General features: G+C 39.0%; 1 protein-coding gene and 1 long non-coding RNA gene across 2 annotated transcripts in view; both read right to left on the bottom strand.

The window, feature by feature from the left end:
• LOC116084632 overlaps positions 1-9,075 on the bottom strand; it is a 372,091-nt gene extending 363,016 nt beyond the window's left edge. The window contains exon 1 of the long non-coding RNA XR_004116192.1: positions 8,978-9,075. This is a non-coding gene — a long non-coding RNA (uncharacterized LOC116084632). The remainder of the gene's footprint in view (positions 1-8,977) is intronic.
• Positions 1-16,268, bottom strand: part of Fgf14 (fibroblast growth factor 14) — a 669,954-nt gene extending 653,686 nt beyond the window's left edge. Inside the window, exon 1 of the mRNA XM_031361718.1 lies at positions 15,642-16,268. Within this exon, the coding sequence (XP_031217578.1) occupies positions 15,642-15,849 (208 nt within the window). The 5' untranslated portion in view covers positions 15,850-16,268. The remainder of the gene's footprint in view (positions 1-15,641) is intronic.
• Positions 16,269-19,600: the final 3,332 nt, after the last annotated feature.

Genomic DNA, 19,600 nt, shown 5'->3' on the forward strand with positions numbered 1-19,600 from the left:
TCAGTTACAATATATGCTAAATAGCATATATATATATATATATATATATATATATATATATATATTAGCACATATGTTTAATAGCATATAAATGAGTAATAAAAATTGATAAATTATATCTCACTAAGTCAAAATGCTTTAAAGGACACCACTAAAAATGTGGGAATAAAATAAGCAGAAAGGAAGAAAATACTTATAAATCATAAGCCTTATAAGAAATTTGTGTCTAGGATTTATAATGGACTCCTACAATTCAAAACTAAAAGAATAAATAACTCAATTAAAAATGTTAAATCATGGACTGGAGAGATGGCTCATTGGTTAAGAGCACTGACTGCTCTTCCCAAGGTCCTGAGTTCAATTCCCAACAACCACACGATGGCTCACAACCATCTGTAATGGAGATCTGATACCCTCTTCTGATGTGTCTGAAGGCAGTGACAGTGTACTCACATACATGAAATAAATAAATAAATCTTTAAAAGAATGTTAAAACATGTAAGTGGATATTTTTCCAAAGAAGATACTCAACAGGCCAATAAGAATAGTAGTTAGGAAAACACAACCAAACACCACAGAGACTACAAATTCATAATAAAATGACTAAAATCAAAAAGACTGTAACAAAAGTCATCAAAGATATAGAGGAAACAATCCTCAGATGATGTTGTTCTAGGCACACAAATTTCAACAACAACAAAATGCTACAGAAGTAGGTCAGTAGTAGAGTATATCAGGCCCTGGGTTCTATTGTCATCATCAGTTACAATGAAGGACACACCCCCACAGATGCCAGGCAGCTATGTGGAATATAAATCAGTTTCTAGTCACAACCTGCTTTATAACTATTTACTAACTCATTTTCGCTTAAATATGTGCCCAGCTGCTATAGTTTAGAACTTGGTGTTTTCCAAAGGTCTAAGTAATAAAAGCTTACTCTGAAAGGAGGTAGAACTTCTTTTTTCCTTTTAAAAATAGCTCTTTACAATTTATTATCAGCAAATACTCACATTGTATATCTACTTAATTTTTATTTGATATTTTCTTTATTTACATTTCAAATGTTATCCCTTTCCTGGTTCCCCTCTGAAAACCCCCTATCCCATGCCCCCTCCCCCTGCTCACCAACCCACTTATTTATACTTTCCTGTACTGGCATTCCCCTACACTGGAGCATTGAGCCTTCTCAAGGCCAAGAGCCCTTTCTCCCATTGATGTCCAACAAGACCACCCTCTGCTACATATGCAGCTGGAGCTATGGGTATCTCCATGTGTACTCTGGTGGCACAAACCAGTAAGATTTGCTAGAGGTAGAACTTTTAAGAGGGGATCCCTAATAGGAAGTCTTTGTGTCACTGGGACATAGTGAAAGAGAAACTTATATGATTCCAACTCCTTCCTCTTTTCTTGTACATGACCTAACACTGAAGTGAGTAGCTCTGTTCCATTATCTTCCTCTGCCCCAATCAGATGTCTCACTAAAAGAATCAAGTCTGACCAAACATGCTCGTGGATTAGCAGGATTAATATAATAAAAATGGCCATCTTGCCGAAAGCAGTCTACAGATTCAATGCAATCCCCATCAAAATTCCAACTCAGTTCTTCACAGACTTAGAAAGAGCAATTTGCAAATTCATCTGAAATAACAAAAAACTCAGGATAGACAAAACTATTCTCAACAATAAAGAAACCTCTGGTGGAATCACCATCCCAGACCTTAAGCAATACTACAAAGCAATTCTGATAAAAACTGCATGGTATTGGTACAGTGACAAGCAAGTAGATCAATGAAATAGAATTGAAGACCCAGAAATGAACCCACAAACCTATGGCCACTTGATCTTTGACAAAGGAGCTAAAACCATCCAGTGGGGAAAAAAGACAGCATTTTCAACAAATGGTGCTGGCTCAACTGCATGTAGAAGAATGCAAAATGATCCATTCCTATCTCCTTGTACAAAGCTCAAGTCCAAGTGGATCAAGGACTTCCACATAAAACCAGATACATTCAAACTAATAGAAAAGAAAGTGGGGAAGAGCCTCGAGCATATAGGCACAGGGGAAATTTTCCTGAACAGAACACCAATAGCTTATGCTCTAAGATCAAGAATTGACAAATGGGACCTCATAAAATTTCAAAGCTTCTGTAAAGCAAAAAACACTGTCAATAGGACAAAATGGCAACCAACAAATTGGGAAAAGATCTTTATCAATCCTATATCAGATACAGGGCTAATATCCAAGGTATACAAAGAACTCAAGAAGTTAGACTCCAGACAACCAAAAACCCTATTAAAAATTGGTGTACAGAGCTAAACAAAGAATTCTCAACTGATGAATACAGAATGGCTGAGAAGCACCTAAAGAAATGTTCAACATCCTTAGTCATCAGGGAAATGCAAATCAAAACAACCCTGAAAATCTACCTCACACCAGTCAGAACGGCTAGGATACAAAACTCTGGGTACAGCTGATGCTGGCGAGGTTGTGGAGAAAGAGGAACACTCTTTCATTGCTGGTGGGATTACAAGCTAGTACAACCACTCTGGAAATCAGTTTGGCAGTTCCTGTGGAAATTGGACCTACTATTACCAGAGGACCCAGCTATACCACTCCTGGGCATATACCCAGAAGATGCTCCAACATGTATTAAGGACACATGCTCCACTATGTTCATAGCAGCCTTATCTATAATAGCCAGAAACCAGAAACAACCCAGATTGTCCATCAACAAAGGAATGAATACAGAAAATATGGTACATCTACACAATGGAGTACTACTCAGCTATTAAAAACAATGAATTTATGAAACTCTTGGGGAAATGGGTGGACCTGAAGAATATCATCCTGAGTGAGGTAACGCAATCACAAAAGAACACACATGGTATGCATTTTCTGACAAGTGGAATTAGCCCAGTAGATAGGAATACACAAACTACAAACCACAAACCATAAGAAACTCAAGAAGGAAGACCAAAGTGTGGATACTTCATTCCTTCTTAGAAGGGGGGACAAAATATCCATGGAAGGAGTTGTAGAGACTAACTATGGAGCAGAGACTAAAGGAAAAACAATTCAGAGACTGCTCCACCTGGGAATCTTTCCCATATTCAATCACCACACCCAGATACTATTGTGAATACCAACAAGTGCTTGCTGACAAGAGCCTGATATAGCTGTCTCCTGAGATACTCTGACAGTACCTAACTAATACAGAAGTAGAGGCTCACAGCCATCCATTGGACTGAGTACAGGGTCCCCAATGAAGGAGCTAGAGAAAGGACCCAAGGAGATGAAGGGTTTGCAGCCCCTTAGGACGAACAACAATATGAACTAACTGGTACCCTCAGAGCTCCTAGGGACTAAAACACCAACCAAAGAGTACACATGGTGGGACTGATGGCTCCAACACAGGATGGCCAAGTTGGTCATCAATGGGAGGAGAAACCCTTGGCCCGGTGAAGGTTCTATGCCCCAGTGTAGGGGAATGCCAGGGCCAGTAAGCAGAAGGGAGTAGGGTGGTGAGCAAGGGGATCGGGGGAGGGAACAGGGGTTTGTGTTTAGTTTGGGGGTTTTTTAATTTTGTTTTTTTTTTTTGAGGGGAACCTGGGAAAAGAGATATTGTAAACAAAGAAAACATCTAATAAAAACAAAAACAAAAAAACAAAGGAAAAGATTTGCTCTTTAATGCAAGTTATCATTCTTAAAATATCATGTTATAAATTTTGTACCATTTCAAACATTAAAACAAAGATACTGGTCCCCTAATACATACTTCAAATTTGTAACAGAAAGTATAAAACAAACCCTGGTTCCCAAAAGTGTGTCTGTGGTAAACTGTTCCTTAATGTGTGTCTCCACTAACAATAGCCAGTACTATTAGAGCCAGCACAGCACATTAAATCACTTCAGAAAAAGATGCTTGTAATGGTTAATATTGTCAGATTGATAGACTTCAGAGTTTTAACTGAGGGAGAAGATACACCGCAAATGTGGGCAACATCATCCCATGGACTAGGGTCTCAGATTAAGTAGAAATAAGAGAATAAGGACTATTAGTATTCATTCTCCTCTGCTTCCTAGCTGTAGATACAGTATGTTGCACATACTCATGTTCCCCACTATGATGACCCTCAAATGGTGAGCCACGGTAAACCTTTTCTCCATTAAATTACTTCTTTTCAGATATTTTGTGTCATTGATGAGAAAAGCACTAATACAATGTGCTACAAGTTGGTGAAATGGTGGTTGTGTTCAAATAACCTGTTGGCATTTTTACTTCTTCCCCATTGAGTGTTTCAGTAGAAATATCATCTTGTTTCATATGGTCTGTAAGTTGTATCCTGGGTATTCTGAGCTGAAGTAACAAGGGTGTTAGGTCAGTTACAAAGGTTCAAAGTAAATGGCTAATAGATGGGCTTGAAAGTAGCCAAAGACAACTTTGGCTCCATCTGTAACAATCTCAGTTGTCACAGTAACCAAGGATAAAAGTTCTAGAAGTTACTCTGAAGGATCTCCAACTAAAAGAGGTTTCTTCAGAGAGTATCAGTATATACTTTTGAGATTCACCCTTCAAACCTACCAGTATAACACCTAACACCCTTGTTATTTTTAAAACTTTTGAAATGTTTAGTGTCTACTAGCTCCCAACAGCCTTAAAGCTAAAAATGTTATAACATCCAAACCCTGATATGACCCAGTATTTTCTAAATGTGCTAACATGATTTTTTCTTTTCTGTAATTATAAAAGTTAATATCTTTTCCACAGATGAACAAGTTACTTGGGATCACCAAAATCCCTGTTCTCAGGCCTTGATCACTTGTATGCAGCTAAGAAAAGATCCCTCAGTTAGTTTGGATCACAAGTTATGTTTTGCTTCAGAAGAAGCATTATGCCTTCTGAAAGAAACAAACTATGTAATATGAGAGTTTTGTGATTTAATAATGGTTCATTTTGCTGTAACTTAAGATAAAGACAGAGAAGTCAGAACACTTCTGAAAGAGAAAGGAGAATTTTTTTTGGAGTAATCAGTAATGATCTAAATCCTGGTTAGATTTTTGGTTATGATTATAACTCACAACTGTAAAAATGCAAAATATAAATAATTTGCATTTTAATAAATTTAAAATAACTATCAAAAATGACATTAAACTCTTCAGGTTTCTAAAGATTGAATTTGTAGCAGTTCATTTTAGCTTTATGTCAAAATGATTCACAAAGACAAATATATCTATATATAATAAATATATATTTATACATGTTATATACAAATATATATACTTATATACACTGCCTATCATGCTTTGTAAAGAGGCAGCTACAGTATAGATACGTAAGGGTATTTGCTTTGGAGTCAAATCACTTTGTTGAGTACTCAGATTTTTTTACTTACCAGCCTGAAGACTTGCAAACTGTTTATTCTGGAGTTTCATAATTTTTATTGTGTTTTTTCATTTTTTGAGAATTTCATATATGTATACAACAAAATATGATATTAATTTCCTATTGCCTGCCTCTAAATCCTATATTTCCTTCATCATGCTCCCCCAACTTTATTTCTTCTTTTTTTCTCTTTCTGTAAGGCTACTAAGTAAATGGGTAGAGGCCCATCTACTGGAGCATGGGAAGCCTACCAGTGGCCATACCCTAAAGAGTGAATGATATTCCCTTTCCAAACAGCCACCAACTGCCAACTTCTCCTCAGTAAATTACTTGGTCTCATATGGCTATTGCAATAGAAGATAAGCCAGCATATCTCACATTAAATTGGTTCTTTTACTCTTAAACTATTTCTAACATTCATAATCTATTCATTCAAAGTATCTCCTATATTATCACATATATTTGTCAAAACATTCCATAGTACCCCTAAAATGTATACATTCATATTTTTATTTGATTAACTTTAAAATGTCTTTCTTCTACTTAGTATCTATTATTATACATGCGATATGCAAAGACTTCTTCATTCAGTCAGTTACCATTGTAAATGGGAAAATATTTTTGAGCTAATAAAAAAATCTAAAAAATCTAAATCTTATGAGCCATGTTAGCCATAAAAGCGGACACTTTTAATATATTAGCTTACTTCTTTCAATTCACCTAAGAGTAAAACTGTAATGCAGAATGACAGTGAATGTTGAGTGTTTAATTAGCAAACTAAGTAAGGTCTCTTAGCAAACATAGTCTTTCTTTGCTTAATACTTATAACACCTAATGTTCAACAGGAACACAATGAAGAAGGAGAAGGTTCAGAATGTTTTCACTTTAATCCCACAATTAAGGAATATTGTTTTTGTTTTGGTCTTTAGACCCTTTTATTTTTGCATTTTAAGTACAATTCAATACTGTATTTCATATAGGAAATGTGAAGAATAGAGATGGTGAATCCTCCTAAGCTACACTCTATTTAAGAGACAGCTTTGTAGAAAAGGTTATGGCTCACTTCAGTGATCCACTGTAATTGCTCAGACAACAAAATGTTACAGAAGGAGAAAGACATTTTAATTACAAGCACTTTCATTTGCATCTGGGAAGCAAGAGTACACTACATATATAAATCCAACAAGATTTTCACTTCCTTCTCCTTTCTTGCTAATCCATCTGAAACCTGGCTTTTATTTGTACTACTTCGCCTCTTATATTAGTCAAAAAATGTGCAAAAATGTCTGCTATTAACAAAAACTGTATATAACCATAAAAGATTCTTGACTTCATTATAAAGCATTTTTCCATTCCTAAGATTTTCAGAAAAAAGGTCAAGAAAAATGAACTCATTATCCTATAGAATTATTTCCAGAAGTGTTTTGATTTTTACTTACAAATCTGTCAAAGTTTTTGACTTGTTACTTAGTTCCTTGGATCTTCAATAGGGTAGTCTGGGCAGCTTTTTCAAAGTGAAGGTAACATACTAATGGCAAATTACCAAAGGCTTAAAGCTTGCAGGCAAAAAGTTCTAAACTCCTTCAACTTCCTTTCCAGGGTTACTTTTCTCTCAAACTGACTCTACTCTCTCTCTCTCTCCAGAGCCTTTCTTGGTACCAGAGCATCTCATAAAACAATAGCTACTTCCTCTGTGCTCTTTCTTCAGTCTGGCCTGACTCAAAGTGTTTTCCACACTGGGGCATGAGAGTTGACTAAAGAGTAAATCTGAGTCACATTTACACAGGATCTGCTCTTCATTACCTTCTAACTGCACTACTTGCCACTCTCTTCTGACAACTTCTATCCTCAGCTTAGTTCTTGGTATGCACAACTCTCAGGTGCCTCCCTTTCCCAGTTCTTTTTCTGGTCTCATCCTGGAGATGCCCCCACCTCCTAATCCCATCAGTTGCAGATTTCCATTCATTTTCATGGTCATCTAGCCCATCTCTCCTATCCTTCCCCACACCCGATCCAAATCCCCTCCCCAACCTCCCTCCAGGTTTCTTCCCTCCATCTACTTTTGACTACTCAAAATTTATGTGCTCAAAATTTAAAACATGTTGCTGAGTTTTCCTTACCAATCCACTTTGAGCCTTTCTCTGGTGATTAACTCCTACCTAGACGTCAGAGTTCATTTTTGTTCCCTCCAGCAAGCCTTCTATATATCCTTCTTGTTGAACCTTAACTTACCCTTCTCTGCCTAAAGCTCCTAGCTAGGTCTGAATCCTCAGAAACCAGCCCAATTCTTTGTGTCTACTCCAAAGTTCCATCACACAACAGCTCTTCACCCTGCAACTGCAACAACACCTGAGGCACAAGAAAACATTTTAATTCTCTTAAGTTTAGAAAAGAGTTAGATGTGGTGGGCACCTGCCTCTAATGCCAGTATTCTGAATATTGAAGCAAAAGAATATTGAGTCTGAGCCAGCATGGAATACATGGCAAAAGAAAGAGGAGGGGGAAAATAATGTGTACTTGACAAAAAGCCTAACTTCAGAGTTAGAAGTGGACCTGAAAAGTTTTTAAACTTATGACTGAGTTTTGGTTTTTTGTTTTGCTTTGGTTTGGTTTGGGGTTTTTTTGTTTGGTTGGTTGGTTGGTTGGTTGGTCGGTTGGTTGATTGGTTGGTTGGTTTTTAACTTAATGTGATTATTATCATTGGCCCTAAAAGGATGGAGGGCAGGGGCAAAAGCATACATCCCATCCTTCAAAAAGGCTTAGCAGTTCCCAAGGAAAAATGCATCTAGAGACAGAAAGGGTCAACTGTAAAGCCATCTCAACAGCAAGCACACAGCTCTATAAAATGCTTGAAAAGCTCTCTGCAGTTTATTCCTCCGGGGCTGAGAGATGTGCCTGTTTCTCCCAACAGTTATGAACCAGCTTTTACAAGTCACTAGTATTCCCAATGAGGAGTTGGCACACTCCGAAGAGAAGAAAGCAGTTCATGAGATTCAAGGTGGTCCCACATCTGATAATCACTAATTTTAAACACACAGCTTAAATGCAGTCAACATAGTCCAGGAAAGACACAAGGAATGGGACAGGGGTGTAGAGAGTGGTTTCAGAACTCAAAATTATTCAAGATGGATCTGTGTTGAAATTTTTAATCAAAGCCCTTGGGATTGCACCCTAGACCGGAGCACAGAAAACTTCAGGAATGTATGTGCCTCTCCCAGAAACGGAGGCCAGAACTAGGTTCCAAGAAAGTTTTCCAGTCCCAGTCCCTGTCAAAGAGCAGGCAGCCCAACCCGCTTCTGAAGCACATTTTTTGTTGTTGTTACCAACAGGAGATGCTGTTTATTTACACCAGCAGCCGTGGGGGCAGAGAGGAATACACAGAGTTTACAAAGTTAGATACCTGGGCAGGATGGGTTGCATATGCAAAAATAAAAATCTCAAGAACCCCACCCTTCTCCCCCAATGACCCCAGCATGCAGGTTGCCCATGCAGGGGAGGGGGATGGGGAGAATGACGCATGGAAGGAAAAGCCACCTCTCTTTAAAGCAGCCTCTGAGAGGATCAGGAAGAGGCAGCCACTTGTAGGCTGGTACCTTAGTTCTCTGCCAGGGCTCCACAGGACAACCATGCTCCTATCCTAGAAAGAAGAGGGCAGAGGGCTGCTCCCTAGTCTTTACTCCCAAGTTGCTCCAGCACCAAGATCCTGGACACTGCAGTTCCCATAGCAACCAAGGCACCCACAAAGGGTCCACTCACTCTCTCAGGGTCAGAGGTCATCTCCGTGGCAACAGAAATGTCTCTGTGCAGAGCCCTCTAGGATGAATGTGAAAGTAACTGCCCTCCCCTCCCCACCCCAACCACACACACACATAAACCCCTTCTCCTGCAAGAGACTGCTGGGTCAGAAAGAGAAATCTGCCTTTTGCAGCCTGCTCTGGTCACCAACTTCAGCTAGATCTTCAAAGAGTTTCCATGATGTGAACAGATCAGAACTACAGAGTTTTAAGACTAGGTTTTGCATGGAATGTTAACAGTTTTCTAGAGGCCAAAGGCCTCTGCCCAAAGCTATAGATTCTGTCAAACTTTGTTGTTCCTGATACAAACTCCAAGCCTCTCATTCTAAAGGCACAGCATCCTCCACCCTATTAAAGTGGTTTCTGACTAAAGGAAGCAAAAGAATTTGGTGATTGGAAGTATATTGAGCCAAAAGGTTGGTAAATTATTGCTTTTTAAACTGCAAAAGAACGGAATGTGAGAAGTGAGAAGGCTTCATTAGAGACAGCTGACAACTCAATGACAAGAAAGAAAAAAAGAAAGAAAGAAAGAAAGAAAGAGAAAGAAAGTCATGCCATAAAAGGGGGTCCCAGATACTGCATTAGAAAAAGAAACAAATCACTTGACTTCCACAAAAGAGGAACAAGAAAGAACCAGATAATAAAATGAAGCCAGCCCTGCCTCATAGGGAACCAGGTGGGGCCTTCAGTCTTCATTCTTGATTTTAAGGGCAAGCTTTACAAAAAGAATGCAATTAACCCTTGGCTTGGTTTTCTTAGAGAATGCTCTGGTGTGAGGAATATACCACAGGTTTCAGAATTTTCAGATTCAGGACACTTCTGTAAAATCACCCAGGTGTACAAAGAGCCAGACATTGGCGCTGTTACGGTCCATTTGTGCTTGCCTACTTAAGTTTGTGTGTTTAATTTTGTTTTCACCATTCAGGAAGGAAGTGAACACTGAATGAACTTAACCAACTATCATACTGAGAGAAGCATAATGCTATGGATCAGCCTTTTAGAGCCATCAATTTTTACTGTAACATTTTTTTCTGCCGTCTCTAGCAGAAGCTTTGTCAGGAAACAGGAAATGTAGTAGTGTCTAATACCGCTGTCAGTGATCTCTATAAAACAGATTTCTGCCTTTTGATGTCCATGTTTGAAAAAAATCCTAGTAGTTCTTCCTTTTGACTTCCCAATCATCCTACATTTTTGACTAACGTAGAAGCATTATTTTGTAGCAACTAGAGAAATACACACACACACACACACACACACACACACAAAAACCATCTAGATGCAGTGGCCCTCCCAAAATAGAATAGCAAAATACTAGAATTGTATGTCAGGAAATAAATTGAGAAATTGAGCTATCTCCCTCAGAAAATCCCCTGCTCTCCAATGCTCAGGTTTAATTCACACCTGGATCTGATGCACTAGCTAAAGATCTAAGGAAAAATGTATAGACTAAACACTAGTAGGTGGAAGAACAAGTAGATCTATCTCTGACCCACACTGACCAAAGGCTAAGTTGGGCTCAATGGTATATGTTTGTTTGCTTTCAACCCTATGCAGTGAGTGGTTTAAACTTCACAGAGGCAAAATTTCTGCCACACTGTTCAAGTGTCTCAACTGTTTCCCTCTAAGCCATGAGAAACTATTTTGAATAAATGCTTCCATTTTGATACATACACATGTTATTTGTATAAAACTTATGAGTCAGTATGAATGAAGTATGATTCCAAACTGTATAAAAGAGTAAAAACGTTGGTTGTTGTCCTTGTTACCATTTTATGAAAACACAAAAGTTTCCAATGTATGTCTTGCTAAAACATGGAAAGCTGGATTCAAACATATAAAGGAATAGTCCACTGTGGGAGATGTGAAGCACAATATAGAGTTAGCTTTAGCACATTCAAATAGCAATGCATCATTTGAACATCATCTGCATTGTTAAAGATGAGTTTATTAAACATTGACTTTATACTTGTTAACCTGGATGTTAACCTAAAGAAAAGAAAAAATCCACTCTCCTAAAAATTCAGAACTTAGCCTAGCTAAAAATGCTACCTTTGGTTCATAAAGTGGCACTGCTCTGTATAACTCACTTTACCTCAATAACTAAAACTTTCTAGATGGAGTCCAGACACAACTCAGTTTAAAAATGTTACAAGAAGAACCTTCCACCTGTTTCCTGTTCTAGTCTTGCTATCTGAATTTGATGTTTTCATTTTCTGCCCACTTGGTGTTTAGAATTGTCAATTTCTGGCTGACCCAGCTCTGCAAAACTGCAGGATAAGACTGAAGGCTGAGAAGAAGAGGGAAAGGGGGTGCTTCCTTCCTTCCCATTCTCCCTATTTTCTCACTTCAAAAGGATGTGACACCCCTATATGCAAGTAACTTTTTAAAATGTATATGTAAATGAATTGCCCTAACATACCAGGTGTTTGGGACACCTAAAAGAACTAATAAAAAAAAAGTGGGGCTTAAAGATACCAGTGCCAGTAGGAAACAGAAGGTGCTAATGGCTGCTATCAGCCTCTCCTGGTTCTGTGGTTTAGTTACTCAGCAGATGAGACTGAGTTCAGAAAAGGGAACACCAAAGGCAATGGAAGGGTCTATGGAATGTTCCCAGTGCACTCTGTGAGGCTTTGTCTAGGTAATATGCTTCCAACATATCCTCCCACCACAGACACCTGTACTCAAGAAGATTTTCACACATTGTAATGTAACTTAAAATCTGAGTTTTCCAAAATTTCCAAAATTGATAAGGAGGCTTGGGGATCTTGTGCCTGGTTTTATTGGGCACAACATGTGAAAGAGTCCCTGACTCCTTTAATGATTTTAGGAATCTGGACAAACAGCAATTATACAACCTTAGTATTTATCAACTATATTTATTACCTTATCACTCTGTGCTTCAAGAGAAGTGACCTGGTTTATTTCCTAAACAAGCCTGATATGCACATTGGTCATTCTAAACTATTATACTGGTTCAAGAAAACATTACAAGCCTCCTCCAGGTCAAAAAAAAAAATCACCTTGTACTTATTATTCCTACTTAATGATTTGCCTAAAATACAGTCACCTTGCATGACTCATACTTACAGCAAAAGCTACAGCAGGTAACATTCCTTCTAAATGCACAGTTATTGCTGTGCTAAGAAAATAACAGAAAGTGGGCCATTTGAGCACACATATACATCCAAATGTGTTCTCTGATAATCACTATGCTGTAAAATACTAGGTATTTTCATGAAATTAGTAGATTTACTTTATATTCAAAAAAGTTTAAGCTATTGCGATTTGTTTTTATTTTTTAATGTAGACCAAAATACATGCTGCATGTTCTTTTCTCATTAGTTTATCACATAACACAACTACAGGACAATGCAATACCATGGAGTTGATTAGTAAGTTCTGAGTTGGTAAATAAATTTCACCTTTAAGTACATACCTCTAAAATTCTCAGGAACCTTTAGCCCACCTCCCTACAATTGTTGAGGATTTCAAAGCTGAAAATAATCAGTAAATTATTTCAAAACTTGCAAATATTGGGAAGAAGAGCCAACCTAAAATCTGCCTCTGAAAATGTTAAGGAATGCTTTGCAACAAATTCCCTAGTGCTTGGCAGCATTCTGTCAAGCTTTTTAGTTTAAAACAAGTTAATTGTCTTCCTTGTAGATTTAAGATAACATAATAGGTGGTAGCCAATCTGTCCTTTTTGTTTTTAACAGTTAAGAGGATTTTGGTCCTTGTTTTATTTTAATTACCCAATTAAATTCTTAGCTGTACTGCTATCTTGGGATCAAAAAGTTGCAAATGATTATAGGCTTTGTGTTAATAGCAGGAGAATAGACCTCACCAAGTACAGTATTCCAAGGAAATGGCAGGCATGGGTTTGAGTCCAGTCTTTTGAAGGTGAGCTACACAGTTTAATGCATCTTTTTTTTTCTTTCTTTCTTTTTTTTTTTTTTTTGCAGAGGGGCGGGGCAGAACCTCCTAAGTGCTCTGACTTTCACTTTAGACTCAAATCCCTGGCAATCTGAGCCTTAACTATCCTATCCTAGAATAGGAACTTAACTATCCTAGAATAGTTGTCCATACTGTCAGACACATCGTAGATTAACCCCTCCACTTCACCACTCAAATAAATTAGCTGCAATTTAAATTGTTCCCTAAAATAAATAATCATTTGTTTAACGATTTCCAAAGCACTTTGGAAAGAGAAAACTATTCTAGAGAGATGAAAGTGGATGGGAAGGGGCAAGTCTAATAATAAAAAGATATTGAACTGAGCAGGGGTCGTCAGCATTTCCAGTAAAATTATTTACAATAAAAACATAAAGGTCTTGAAAACAAGCTTACTGTTTCTCCACCTCTGAGTTATTTCTCATTCCCCAATATTATGGAAGGGCTGAGTTTGAGATCTCTAGACAAATGACCAAGTCTCAAAAAAGAAAGACATTTTACTGTATTCCGTTCTCAGAAGAGAACTAAATCTTTTAACAGAACACAAGAGGGCTTCAAAAGGCTACTATTTTTACTGTGTGAAGTAGTAGCCCCTCCTTTGCAACTACAGCCTTTGACCTGTCCCACTTTGGGAAGTCCTGCAGACAACTATTTCATGCCCAGGCTGTGAACCGTTGTTGCAGCTGTAGCTGGGTATTATTTGAACCAGGCATCACTGGTGTCAGGCTAGATGCCAATGGCCCGGAGTATACCTCAGAGCTGAATCAGTAATGCCATGGTTAAGTAAAATTACGTCTCAATCTGCTGTCCCCTTGGACAAATCTCAGGATGGAAACATCATTTCAGAGTTGCTAAAAGCTGAATAGTTAAAGAACAGAAGAGTAAAAAGACAAGGGACAGTAACGGAAGCTGGTAGACAAGGAGTGGATTTAGAACACAGGGGCTAGGGTTGTAGGATAGAGGCAACAATTCCACTGCAGTGGAGAGCCCTCCTAGAAGCCAATACCTGGCTCCTCCCAGAGCCTCCAGTCCCCTAAGCGTCCCAGCTAGAGGAAACTTCCTTTGGTCTGAGCACAGGAACATCTACCCTTTTGGACACTCTTAACAACTCGCAAGCACCTTGCCTTTTGCTGCAGAAGTGGTGGCCGCAAAGCGTCCTCGACCTCCACACCCACTGCTTCCATCCCCGCCCACCCACGCTCCTCTGTTCTCCCTGCTGCCACGGACTGCAGCCCCCTCCAAGCGCGTCATCCAGGCGATGCTACATTTGTTGGGTTCAGAGGCTGGGAGACAGCAGCCACTTGCTGCCTAGCCGTGGGAGTTCTGGATGCCATGGCCGGCTGTGAGCTCCAGGTGTCAGGGCGGCCGCGGAGAGCTGTGATCTAGTGCACCGCAGTGCTAGCTTCAGCAGTCTCCATCGCCCGCTGTCACTGCAGGACAGTGGATCCCCCGCCCCTCCAGCATAACTCCAGACACAAAAACTGCTCCAGGTCTTTTCCCACTGCATCCCAGCCAGGGGATGATGCACACTCCTGGCTGACAGCGGGAATGATTTGAGGAAAGGCTGCATGCACCCAGGCTCCTTTGCCACAGCTGCCACCACCAGGCAGCCCTCCGGCCTGACTGCCTGAGGGTTGTTCGCCCACTTGGCTGCTCCTAAATGCCTCAGAATAGATAGGCACTGGAAAGTAAACCCCTGGGACCCAGCTCCCCGAATCACCTGCATTTGCATTTCTTATGTAATATACTGCAAGTTTCCCTGGTTTGGAATAGGGCGCATGATCGCCAGGAGGCATAAGGCAAGAAGGACCCTCTCTGTTCATCTACACACACATAGTGTGGGACCCACACATAAGGTTTCCACGTTGGTTTTTAAAAGGAGAAGGGACTTAAATGGCATATACTAGAGGGGCTGGGCTTGTCCTCTGGGTCCTGGTTCCCCCAGGCACAAGCCCTGCTCCAGTGTTCAGTGTTCTCAGGCTGGATGTGTCAGAGGCAGACTAGGGAATGAGTTAATAGCACCCAGAGCTAGACGGGGGAGGGAGGCGGGGGCTGACGGAGGATCCAGGCCGTGAGGGAGGGGGCGCTTTTACTTTGCTAAAGGTGATGGGGTGGCGAATATTGTGCAAGCTAATCAGAAAGTCTAAAGCTATGCCCCCGGAGGAGCAGAAGTAAGGCGAGCTCTTGGCTCTTTCTCCTGGCACAGCCATAGCCATAAGCCCTTCTATATTCCACCAGATATCCACTTAGAGGGGGATAAAAAAAAGTTTCCTCCTCCCTCCTTATGATGGATTGTGTCACAGCTAAGAGCTGTTGATCACGGTTTTCGGGTCGGGAGGACGCAGATCCGGCGGTGGCTACTTGTTTATTCATGCAACACCTCTGTATGCAACACTGTCCGGGTTCCTTGCATGTTCCCCGGCCTCCTGCATAGCAAAACTGCAGACCTAGCTCCGGGAGCAACAGACGGATATTACCAGGAAAAACAGAATATGATGCATGCTTTGCTTACCAGTTGGGTTCTTGTTTTTCTTAAGACTCTTGCCACAAAGACACTGCAGCATATGCGTTCCTTTGCTGAAAATGTTCCAAAGAAACCACATTGATTTGGGCGAAAAGCAACCCAGCAGCTTAGACACCCTGAGAAAGAAGAGGCCCTTGTGGTTGCATAATAATAACTTGAAATCAGTTCTCCTGAAGAGGGGCACCGGTTTTACCATAGGAAAAACGTTAATATTCCGGATCTTCTCCCAGTTTTTTCCCCTCACGTGGTATATCTCTTTGAGACTTCTCAGCGATTGTTTTTTCTCGGCCAGGGTGAATGATTTATCCCCTCTTGATCACCACTGGATTATGACCAAAGGGTTGGAGAGAAAAAAATCCTTTTTCACATGAAGCCAAACAAAAAAAAGCAAAGAAATCCCAACCGAGACCAGAACTAACCAGGGAGAACGGTAATGCACAAAAGATCCCCAAAGAGAAAATCATAGCCTTTTACTAAATGGAACTGAGGATGGGCGGATCTGCAGAAGGCAAGCCGGATTCATCTTAGCGAGAGAAGACTGCCATTGTGTAGCCCCTAGGAGAGAAGGGGGGAAAAAAGAAAAAAAAAGAAAAAAAAGAAAAAAAGAAAAAAAAAGAAAAAAGAAAGAAAAAAATGAACCACCACCACACACACTCACACACCAATACCACCTCCAAGACGAGTCTGGCTGCCAAAGACTGAGCCTTCCTTCTCCCGCGGTCAATTTTTTCTTTCTTTCTTTCTTTCTTTCTTTTTTTTTTTAAATAAGCAATCGCCAGAGCTCCGTAGGATGGACTGAACCTGCAGTTCTCAATCACGAAGAGAAGATGTAATGTAGGTGCCCCCTCCCCTTTTCAGTCTTGTAGTAGGTAGAAAGCGCCACAAATCTCCTTCCTCCTTCCCTACACTCTTCCTTCCAGTCTCCAGCCACCGTAAGCATGAGGAAAATCTCCCCTCCAGATTCCTCGCCCAGCCTCGGCTGTGAGTTACAGGCATTAGAGGGAGGAGGAGGAGTTGAAGTTTGCATTGAAAAGACTGGCTTTCCATGACGTAGCCACGTGCTTTCAGACCCGTCACCAGTGAGGTGCCTCTACCAGCCCTGGGAGGGACTGTCACTGCAGTGTGTGCCACCCCTCCGAAGCGCTCCCCTCCACCAACCCCAGCCCTGCTCCAACCCAACCCCAGAGACCCTCTTCCTCCTCACGCAGCTCATAGGCCTGCTGCTGGCTCTTAAAAGCCAGCCTCATATCCTTCTGCTAAAAGCGAATTTTTAAAATTACAATTAACAATTATAATGAGTAAACCTTAGAAAATATATAGAGGGGGAGTTTAATGCCATTGCACACAGCCAAACCAATTCCATTCTCCATCCTCCAAAGTAGCATGAACTCTTCTTAGATATTAAGGAAAACTCAGGTCCCTTTCTTTTTTGGGATGTGACTCCAACTTACCATGCACATAGAAAAATATAAACCAGGTTGATGGCAAATGCACGTTTCTAGAAATAGTCTAGTAAAAGAACAAGCATCAAATTCTAGATGGAAAAGCATATTTTAGTGGGGAGGGTCATTTGTACAGGACATTTATGCCTTTTCTAGACAGTCCATTTCCTTGAAATACTTTTCTGGACAGAAAGTATTCTGATTAGCTCATGATCTAACCAGTGGTTTATTTCTGTCTGCTAATTTAATCAGCATCAAACTCCCCCTTTTCTGTTCTCTATTCCTATCACACAAACTACAGTATCTCCCAACAAAGTGGGCACCATCTAATTCAGTATTCTATTTACACAGAAAATCTAAGGATTTAGGGCAGAGCTGCTGGGTTTTGTTTTGTTTTGTTTTGTTTTTCTTTTAATGGACAGACAATATTGTGTACAAGGAAATACAAACTGGTACAAAGAACAATATAACAACCAGCAGTGTTCCTACTGAGAATATGAGTTGGTGCCAATTCCTATGTTTGAGCTGAGTATCAAGGACCAGAGAAACTGACCACTCTCACTCTCCTTTAAGTATGTTAAAGTTATGCATTAAATTATAGTTGAAAGTTAACCCTATCTATTAGCTTAGAAATTCCAGGTTATTTGTTTGAAAAAATTAAAACTACTACCTTTACCATGAAACTGTCTTTTAAGTAGTTAAGTGTGTAAAAGATAAATCTTTATGGAGTTGGAGGTTGTTTGAAGAGACTAGCTTATAAAATAAATCTCTTTATTATTATTGTCAATAAAAATAATAAACATATTCCATATTCCTTAGTGTTCTGATTATTATAAAGTATTTCCAAATGCTAAAATTTGCTACAAATACTTTTGGAGAAACAATAAATTTTACACTAGCATAAAATAAAAATTTAAAATGAGTAAATGCTATTAAAGATAAGAAATTAGGAGGCCAAATGCCAATGCTTTTATGTGTCAAAAATAATCTTTTCTACAGTTTAAATCAATTGCTAAGATTAAACACAGTCTAAAACTGTTTGGGAGACAGAGAAAGGGAACACATCTATCTACTGCCAAATGGCTTACTATGAAGAAGACTGGGGAGAAAATGAAGAGTTGAAATATGTTTTAAAGGAAAAAGAATGAGATAACCAATACCAAGCAATTAGATTTAAGTGTGCATAAATATCAGAGACAGATATTTTATGCTGTTTCTATAATATGCTTTAGTGTCTTCCTAGGGTTTCAGAGTATCTCACAAAGTGCCACTGGGCAAAAGCCAGAGAAGTAATCAAGTAAAAAGCATTGTTTATCAGGGTTCTGCAAGTTCACAGCTGTAAGGTTCTACAAAAATTGAGTTACTTGTTCAAAATGGGTAATTATTTTGGGTAATTATTAAAATTTGTTAAGTGTATAAATGGTATTTCTCAAATCAAGATTTCTTGAAATTAAAAATCCTACTGTCTTCTCTGAATTATAAAGGAAAAATGTTTCTGTACAGTAAGTAATTTAAGACTAAAATAAAGATTGGCAGTCAGATATCTATGGTCTCCTTTGTTACCTATTGGTGAAAAACTTATTTCGTTGTTCCACCCTTACTGAGAATTTATTATGCTAGGTACTGTTTGGGTTTATTTTTGAAGACCTAAAAATTCTTCACTATATTTACTAATACATTATTATTTATTCATTTGAAATAAAATGTAACACTGTTGAATAAATATGAACAAACTTTCTCCATATTCCAGTATAGAGAAAATTAAGAGTTCCTAAGGTCCTGGCTATCATAATCAATCATGCAACCACTATCAACTGAGTATCCACTCTGAAAGTGACTATAGATAGTACCATGTTCGATACTAAGGTATGAAGTGAACCAGATTTCCAGTGACAAAAGAGAGACCGAAGGTGGTCTAGGAGTTAAGCAGTGTTTTGAGAGATTTACATCAGGAAAGATCCATACAAATTTGTTTCATGTTGACTTGCATTCCACACTCTTATTTAAGTTTCATTTTGGAATTTTGTCAAATTCTTGTTCATTCACACTAAATTTAAATCAATATTACTTGACAAAATGAAAACTATTATGAAAAAACATATAGGTCTTGGATGCTTCTGAATAAAGATAAGAAGTTACTAAACTTATAAGATTGCTAGCAAAATCTGTAATGAATTGCTTTAAAAGCCACATTATTGTGTTTTCATAAAGCTCTAGTAAAATTGTGGTATTCATTATCAAATTCACTTTAAAGTTAAACTTACCCTCAGTTTGTCATAGTAAAATGACAAAGTAGTATACAAAAGTAAGTATAATAATCAGGACTTCAGGACACAACTAACACACTTTTTAAATATGAGAGAAATGTTAATAAATAAGTCAACAAGAATTGGCAAGCTGAAATTGGCGTGTTTTTTCTGTCAATTCCAATATTTGTTCTTTTTTTTATTAGATTTTTTTTTATTTAAATGTCATATGATTTCTCCTTTCCCAGTTTCCCCTCAA

The sequence above is a fragment of the Mastomys coucha genome, unplaced genomic scaffold (genome assembly GCF_008632895.1).
Source record: "Mastomys coucha isolate ucsf_1 unplaced genomic scaffold, UCSF_Mcou_1 pScaffold9, whole genome shotgun sequence".
Taxonomy (NCBI): Eukaryota; Metazoa; Chordata; class Mammalia; order Rodentia; family Muridae; genus Mastomys; species Mastomys coucha.